At 32.3% G+C, this 9,147-nt stretch overlaps 1 protein-coding gene across 2 annotated transcripts in view; it reads left to right on the forward strand.

Moving 5' to 3' along the window:
* The window catches only part of LOC134529651 (protein unc-119), a 58,132-nt gene that overhangs the window by 43,094 nt on the left and 5,891 nt on the right, over window positions 1-9,147 (forward strand). For both annotated transcript variants that reach the window (XR_010074650.1, XM_063363972.1), the window contains exons 3-5: window positions 5,332-5,442; window positions 5,525-5,639; window positions 5,740-5,912. Coding sequence is in view for 1 of the 2 variants with exons in the window: in XM_063363972.1 (XP_063220042.1) it covers window positions 5,332-5,442; window positions 5,525-5,639; window positions 5,740-5,912 (399 nt within the window). In the remaining variant the exon portion in view is untranslated. The remainder of the gene's footprint in view (window positions 1-5,331; window positions 5,443-5,524; window positions 5,640-5,739; window positions 5,913-9,147) is intronic.

A 9,147-nucleotide genomic window follows, 5' to 3' on the forward strand; every position in this document is an offset into this window, starting at 1 on the left:
TTCACGACAGCTTATATTCCATTTTCTTTCTCGTTTATGATTTATATTCACTTCTCAAAGCATGTAGAAATTCTTACCAGCCATACTTGGGCTGCCAAATATAACAGTCAGGCCACATTGAGCTAGTCTGGAGGTCTGAAATGTTATAGTATACTAGGATAGAAATAAGCTAACACCACAGTACTGTAGTTAAAGAATGGCCAATTTTTTTTAGAATATAGGGCCTATTGAAAGTTTGATGGGCCAGATTTGTATCTTTATGTGTATTCATTAGATTTCATAACTTTGTTATCATTTAGACCTTTACACTAAACTCTTTTATAAATTAAATATTACATGATCATACTATTTTTGGTTTAGTGTGTTTATTTAACAGTTATGTGGTAGTATACATTGCTAAATCCCGCTGTTTCCAACATGTTACAGGCAAGTGCGCAAAGCTTGGTGAACCATGGGTTAGACACCCCTGCTCTAGGACGTTGTTATGTCCACTCTAAAAAGCCTGTTGTTCTTTCTTTCCCGCATGAGGTACACAGCTTCATGAAGTAAGGCCCATCATACTCTCAAACTTCTTTACAATTACAACCACAACAAAATTAACTGGTGTTATGTATAAGGCAAAGTAAAATTCATCTTAGACCTTCACTCAGACCTCAAAATTCTTATATTTGTGCTCACAATCTTCATTGACCCAAGAAAAATTGACAAGTCTTTAGTAATGAAAATAGCTGGACCCTCCTGTAGGTGTGTAACTTTGACCTAGCAGTCCATTTCCTTATTGACTTAAAAATACTTGGTGTCTCCTCTAGCCACTACACTAAAACTTAATACCATCTCCTAGTGGCTTACATAATTAGGAGTCTATGTCTGGCTTTTCTCTGAACATCTTCAAGTTTTCAAAACCTGTAGAACATGAAGCGTGAACTGGTCATGAAAAAAACACCCATGAAAGTGGGCTTTAGAAATATATCCTCGTTAAAAATGATTCCCAAACCTATTTATAAAAAAAGAAGGCACTTTTTATAACTAGGTTTGATCCGACCGTGCAAGAACAAGACATCATTGATTACATATCTAATGAACTGAACTTATCCCAAGTTAAAGTAACTAAACTCAAAACTAAATTCAACTCCTACGCATCTTTCCACATCTCCGTGCTGGAAGAGGACTTTTCTAGAATAAATAACATTGTATTTTGGCCTAACGGCTGCTTGTTAAGCCCCTTCTACGGCAAACTACATCATGATCAAATTCTAAACAACAACTCTGCATCTGAAGAACCCATCATCAGGCCTAGTGCATCCACTTCCACATCCACCTCTACTTCTATTTCCGCATCCACATCTACTTCAATCTTGGTGCCTGGAGGAGCATCTTAATCTCCACCTGTGAAACAGTTTCTTGAAGAATATTCAGTTGCGTATCAAAATGTGAGAGGTTTACGAACCAAATCTATTGAATTTCAGGAAAACCTAATTAGTTCACATTTTGATATTATTTGTTTAACAGAAACATGGTTTAACAAAAATAATATCAGCTCTCACTATTTTACAGACCGTTATTCAGTTTTTAGAGACGATAGAAACTCACAACTGACAATGAAGAATAGAGGCGGAGGTGTCTTATCTGCCATCAATAAGCATAAATTCTTATCAGTGCATCCTTTGTATGATTACGTTTTCCCCGGCATCGAAGCTGTCTGGTTAAAAATAAAACTAACGCCTACGAAATCATTAATACTTGGTACTATCTACTTACCTCCAGATATCACACCTAATATTTACCGGAATTATTTTGAAGCCTTGGAAGATAAACTGCTAGTCTGTTGTGATGATATATTGATTCTTGGTGATTTTAATGTGCCTGGCATTGACTGGTCTAATTCTAATCCTGATAACATTATACACTTACATGTCAAATCTAAAGCCAGTTACCTACTGAATTTCACATCCAGTCTTGGTTTATCACAATTTAATTGTACCCAACCAGCTATAAATCTCTTAGATCTGTGTCTTTCTAATCTTCCTCATTGTTTGGTATCACATTCTGCTGATATCCTTATCAAAGAAGATATATTCCATCCCGCTTTAAATATTAACATCATGTTAGAAACATGTCATAATAATATTAATCCCTCTTCTGTGTTCAGAAATTACAAAAAAGGGAATTATCTTGGTCTTTACAACTCTATTAATGACTGTGACTGGTCATACTTTTATAGTTCTACTGATGTTAATGATCTCGTGGATCAACTAACAACTTGTATTTCTGAAAAAATTGATACTTATATACCTCTTTCTATTAAAAAAAAATCTAAATATCCCCTTTGGTTTTCCAACGAATTAATAAGTGCTCTTAAATCTAAAAAACATTTCCACAAGTTGTACAAAAGAAATAATAATCTATTCTACTATGCAAAGTTCTCTCATTTTAGAAAATCTGTGAAATCTCTAATTAAACGTGACAAAATCCACTGGACTCAATCGACAAACAACAATATCAAGAAGAACCCTAAAAGTTTCTGGAGATATGTTAAAATAATGAAAGATGGTTATTATGAACAACTTTCTCTTAAAGTAAATGGGGATATATCAAATGATCCGAATGTGGTAACGAATGTGTTTGCTCAGTATTTCTCTAGTGTATATGTAACCCCAAATACTTCTCCCCCAATAACTACATCGGTCATGTCTGTTGAGACTATAGCTGTGCCTAAAATTTCTGAAAGTCTAATACTTTGGGCAATTAAGGACTTAAAATCAACTAAATCCACTGGTCCTGATGGCATTCCCAATTTTATTCTTAAAGGCTGTGCCCATCTTTTAGTACCCCTACTTTATCACATTTTTAACACCAGTCTGAAAACGAATATATTTCCCAATAATTGGAAAATAGCAAAAATGATTCCTATTCATAAAAATGGTTCAAAATTAGACGTCTCAAACTACAGGCCAATATCATTACTTAACGGGTTCTCCAAAATTTTTGAAAAAATTATAGCTAAATTTTTAAATTTTCAACTTAGTAATACTCTCACCAATAATCAACATGGTTTCAGGTCTGGTATGTCTACTACCACTAATCTTCTTACCTTTCTTAATCCTGTATATAATATAGTTACAAATAGGGGTCAGGCCGATGCCTGTTACTTCGACTTGGCCAAAGCCTTTGATACTGTAAACCATTCCTTACTTCTTATTAAATTATCCCATTTTGGTCTCTGTGGAAACTATATCAATTGGTTCTCAAGCTACCTATCCAACAGAAGTTTTTTTGTATCGATCAACAATCATAGATCTTCTCAGTATAATGCGTGTTCTGGTGTTCCCCAGGGAGGTACTCTTTCACCTCTTCTCTTTAATATATTTATTAATGACATTACACAAGTACTTTGCTACTCTACTGGAATTCTTTTTGCTGATGACCTAAAAATTTATAAAATTATTTATTCCTTAGAGGATTGTGAATTATTACAAGAAGATATTATTAAAGTTAATAATTGGTGTCTAAGAAACTTGGTCAAACTCAACAAAGATAAAACCAAGGTTATATCGTTCACTAGGAAATACCATCCGATTAAATATTCATACAAATTAGCGAATTCTATCATCTCTCAAGCCCACTACACAAAGGATCTCGGTATCATCCTTGATTCAAAACTATATTTCCATAAACATGTAGATTACATATATTCCTATGCACGAAGAACTCTAGCGCTTATAAAATTTATTACTTCTTATGCAACCAACTCAGACTCACTTATCTCTCTTTACATGGCACTTATAAGATCAAAATTAGAATATGGCTCTGTTATCTGGAATGGTATCAACTTAACAGATACTGAAAAAATCGAAAGTATTCAAAATAAAGTTATAGATTTAATTATTACAAGGAATCTCCCACGCCCCATTTGGACACCTCTGGTAGACCGTAGGGCCTATCTTGATGCTCTTTTTGTTCATAACTGTTACATTCATAAATTCAGATGCCCTTATCTTCTTGAAAATACTGCCTTAAGAATTCCTCAATTCAATTCCTGCTTACGCTCTACTCTGTGTACTCTTATTACTAATAATGATATTATTTATAGACTTATAACAAATTACAATAATATATATTTGAATTCCAACAGTGTTTAATTATATATATTCTGATTTATGTCTGTCATAGCTATATTATTTTTCCTTCAATATCTCTTAACATTTAATAATTTGATTTTACCTGTGTTAATTATGTTTGTATTTGTTTTTTATTTTTGTTAATGACCTAGTTGTTATTGTTCTTATTTCTATATATCTTTGTTTGTCTTGTTTATGTATTTGTGTTTCTGTGTTGTTATAAGCTTTTTTTTTTTTTTTTTTTGTGTTTTCTGTATTTTGTATTTTAGTTTTTTTTTCGTGCCCACCATAAAAGTGTTTCAGCTGTCGGTGGGCATGTCACAAATACAAATAAAAAAATAAATAAAAAATGTTGTATCTCTGCAGCCATTATGTTGCTACCATTGCCACAAAAAAAAATTGTAAAACTATTCTCATTTCTTACTATTTAGTGGTCATTTTAGTGTAAGGTTTTGTTGTTAATTCCAATCACAGGTATCTAAGCCAATGACTTGACATTTCTTTTCCAAATGTTACATAAACTTAACTGGTCTCTGAATTTCATAAAAGATAACTCTAGGGCCAATAAATACCCAAATAAAAAGCATTCACTGAAATAAATTTAAACACACATGGTAGCTCTAAACATCACAAGAATACAAACAAATCATACTCTTCATGCCTCTGTGAAACCTCAATTCTGACCTGTAGACAGTATTTCTACTTATTGTTGGGGATTATATAATCATTTAAATAAAATAATTTTAAGTTTTAGGAAGTGTTTTGTTAGGTTTTATTAGTTATCTCTGCTTCTGATGGCCATAATATTGTTTAAAATGCTGTGTTTTTTAGTGTGTTTTCCATGTTCTGTTTTTTTAATGTCTGTACTTGTGTTATTAAATACAAACAATAGTATTGGTGTACTTTTGTAGTAAATTTACCTGTATTTTTTAAAAAGCCAATTAGGGACTTAGATTACTTTGTTATGGACAAGATGTATTTAGACATTTCAGCCTTCAGTATTTGTAGTAGGCTCCAGGCTATTTGGATACTGACTCAATGCTCTTAAAGTTGGTTCCTTGACTCACCACAAGAGCAAATCCTTAGTAATCACCACCACCAAGGGTTCTGTGTTTTCTAACATGTATTTTTAAAACTGCACTGATCATTTTGAAACCGTTCTGCTCTGGATCCATCTGTGAGTAATTTTCTCACTTTGTTTTCATGTTTTCAGATTATTTGTGCTCACCAGAAGCAAATGTGTATGACATTGACTTCACTCGGTTTAAGATCAGAGACTTGGAGACTGGAACTGTACTCTTCGAGATTGCAAAACCACCATTAGGTAAATCAGTTATCCGTAAAAAAGAAAGAAAGCAAGTAGAGCATAGTTTGTTAAGATGATAAAATTAAATTTCTTTCTCCAGATTCTGAAGAAATTGTTGCAGAATTCGACCAAGATGAGAATGATCCAAATGCGGGTAGGTTCGTCAGGTACCAGTTTACCCCTCAGTTCCTCAAACTCAAGACTGTGGGTGCTACGTAAGTCAGCATTATCTGTTATGCACTAAAAGTAATTATTATTCACTATCAGGTAAACATTTGCTGATATTTTATGATTTTTTCTCCATGTGTGTTGCAGAGTGGAATTCACTGTTGGCAGTAAAGCAGTCAGCAAATTTAGAATGATTGAGCGTCATTTCTTTAGAGACAAGTTACTCAAAACATTTGATTTTGAATTTGGATTTTGCATTCCAAACAGCAGAAATACTTGTGAACATATTTATGAATTCCCCACGTTAGCTTCAGAACTGGGTAAGAAAACAAATTGTACATGAATAGTATATGTATATATATATTTTAAGTATCCTTAACTTCATACAAATTAATGCTATTTTAATTATGATTACTTTATAAAATATAGTGCCATTAAAATGTTCAAAGGCCTTCATTTAAAACATTTAAAAATCATAAAAAGATTTATTGGTAAACATTCACTGTAACTTTAGTTATGTGACATGGATAAAAATAGGAACATATTAGTCTGACAGCCCTTCTACTCTGCATGTAGTCAGGTATTGTGTTAGCAGTATTTTAATGATTATTAAAATGAAGACAAGTACGTAATTGAATAATTATGAGCATACACCACTGCAGATTCTATTTATGTGTCATAAAATCCAAGACTTGACAAATTTGCACACACAGATGGGAAACAAGGTGAGATTCACTTTTGAATACATATATTTATTTTTAATTGATGCCAAGTACTGCCTAGCTTCTTGAATGGTAAGGAATGGGGAAGCTATATTTAAAGGAACTATGTACTTACATCACCATTCAACTGGAATCTGAATGGGGGGTTGGGAAACTGCTTATGCAGAAAACAACCCATAATGCAATAGACAGAGATTGAACCAATGACCTTTTACATGTGTGCTGAACATTCTACTGCATGAACAAATGCACAAACGTAATAACGCACAGGGAATTCTTATAGAAGGGATTATATCAACCATTGCAAAATAAAAAAAAAAATAAAAAACATTCAAATGGCATAAAATTGAGAAACATTGAAGCAAAAACATGCAAGCAATTTTGGATGATAGAACCAAGACAGTATTGACAAAAACAAATCAACAGACCTGTACAAAACATTGAAAACAATGCAAACTAATTAGTTAGTCTACTATAAAATGGTTACATGGTTTCAGGAACTTAACTCTATTTCTATCTTTAGCACACCTTCAGACTGATTCTGCAGTGGTGTGTGACCATGATTTTATTTGTGTTAGCTAGCTGTGTATTCACACTTATCGTAATTTTCTGTTAAAATTATAAGTCTGTGCAGTGAAGATATTCCTTCTTTCATGGTGGTTTTGATGAATAGGAATCCTGAAAGATTTAGATTTTTGATTTGGGCTATGCTATGTAAGAAAGTTTTCATTTTGTGGCATGGAGCATTAAAAATTACAATAGACAAACTAAATGTTGATTTACAAATGAAATATAACATCTTTGAGGCTCTTTGTTCTCAAACATTCATTCTTGTTTGTGTATTTAATTTGTATAACCCTTGTATAAATAGAGCTATAGTGAAGCTGTTTTATTATAATGAGAATAAAATTAAAAGTTTATTGAATAACATATAGTAGCTGCAGATAACACAAAAATGATATAAAAATGTAAAAAAAAAAGCATGCAAGTGCTCCTAAATTTATCCTTGCCCTAGAATTAACAGATAGCTTCCATCTTGGTCACTTTAGCTATTCAGGAGGCAGTAAGTTGGGGTTGAAGTGAATACCCCCAAAGTTACATGAACCCAAGACTCCCGATTTATTTTGGCCTTTCAACTAAGACTGATATTGTGCAAAGTGATGTGATGCTGCGTGCTCTCACTGCTTAATCGTGACTCGAACCCGGGACCCAGGTGAACACTGATAGCAAATGAATTTTCCTTAACATGTGTTAGCACACTGCCACTTTACTTCAGACATAAATTACAAAGTCAGCAATATCTCCAAAAATTAAAATACGTAGTATAAAAAAATTAATCCAACATAAAATTGTATAATTTTGATCTCTTATAACATTTTTTGTATTATTTTGATGAATAATCATACAAAACCTTTTTACTTGGACAGAGAGAATTTATATTAAAATTTGGTATTTTGTAATTTTTAAATATTGTCTCAAAAACAAAGTTGCCTAATAGTGGCTATTGCTAGCACTTTACTTAAGCAATGAAATGCATAATCACTAATATCTTTAAAAATATAAGTTGCAATAATAATTCATCTCACATAAACATTACATATTTACAATTCTCATGAACACAAACTTTAAAATTTATTACGGATTTTGCTCTTTCATGCTTATGTGATTTTAATTTGTTACTTTTTTACATCGCACTGTTATTCTCAGACCATGGTGGGCTCCAAACCATTTGGGTACCAACTGTGTTCATAAATTTGATTCATGGGGTTAGGGGGAGATAGAACCCAGGGGGAGGGGGCGATAGAACCCACAACTGTCTCCACATGAGCACGACACATTGACTATCAATGTTGTTTCAAAGACACTAGCATTTAACTTGTAGTCTTTACTGCATCATAAAGTTATTAAAACATTAAATTTTTTTAATCACATTTTAAAATACCCAAAAACATTTGATTAGTTTTTAGTGAATTTTCCCAGTTTTTATCTTAAAAAAAATTATTGCAATGTTTGTACTGAAATATTATTGGAATTATATATTATAGGTATGAAAATATTTTGGTATGTTCTTAGTAAGTTTGTATGTGATAAATATCTATTGATAACACCTGCATTAGACTTGATTATAAAATTAAAAAAACTGTGACAAATATTAAATATACATTTAACATAAATCATATAATACATATTTTTATATCTGGTTAAAAAAACTTAGCCTGTTCTTATTATATTTTTTTAACTACTACTTATTAACCTCCTTTAAGTTAATTTGTTTGGATTTACTGTGCTTCAATACAGTATCTTAAACTTTAAATACCTTTTGAATTTAATGTCGCTTGGCTTTTGGGTTCTAGCCCCTTCAAAGTAGAAGGGTTCACAGATGTTCCAAGACCCTCAGTAGGAAACTGCTACCCTGAAGATGGCAACTGCAATGTCGACCGAAACGTCAGTGAACCCTTGGGTCTTCTACACTGTTTGAACCCACAAGCCAAGCAACCTCACATCAAACTAATGTTCAGGACTGTAAAATTTTGATCCTGAATCACTGTTAAAATTTGTGAATTTGATCAAACTTCTTTTAAATGAGCCATGATTTACGCGTGGATCACATAATAGAAATTTCCCCAACAATTATGTCAGTTTATTAACCATTTTAATATTACAGTCTCTGAGATTTTATTGCAAAACTCATTCAGGAGGAAAGAAGAAATGAGATTAAATAATGCATTAAAGTTATTGGCTTAATGGAAAATAGACTCATTAATTATTGGAGTTTCTGGTTTTTCTTTCCTGCTACTAAAACATGATTTTTATAGTTTATGCTACCAATAGT

This window comes from Bacillus rossius, chromosome 2, assembly GCF_032445375.1.
Source record: "Bacillus rossius redtenbacheri isolate Brsri chromosome 2, Brsri_v3, whole genome shotgun sequence".
Taxonomy (NCBI): domain Eukaryota; kingdom Metazoa; phylum Arthropoda; class Insecta; order Phasmatodea; family Bacillidae; genus Bacillus; species Bacillus rossius.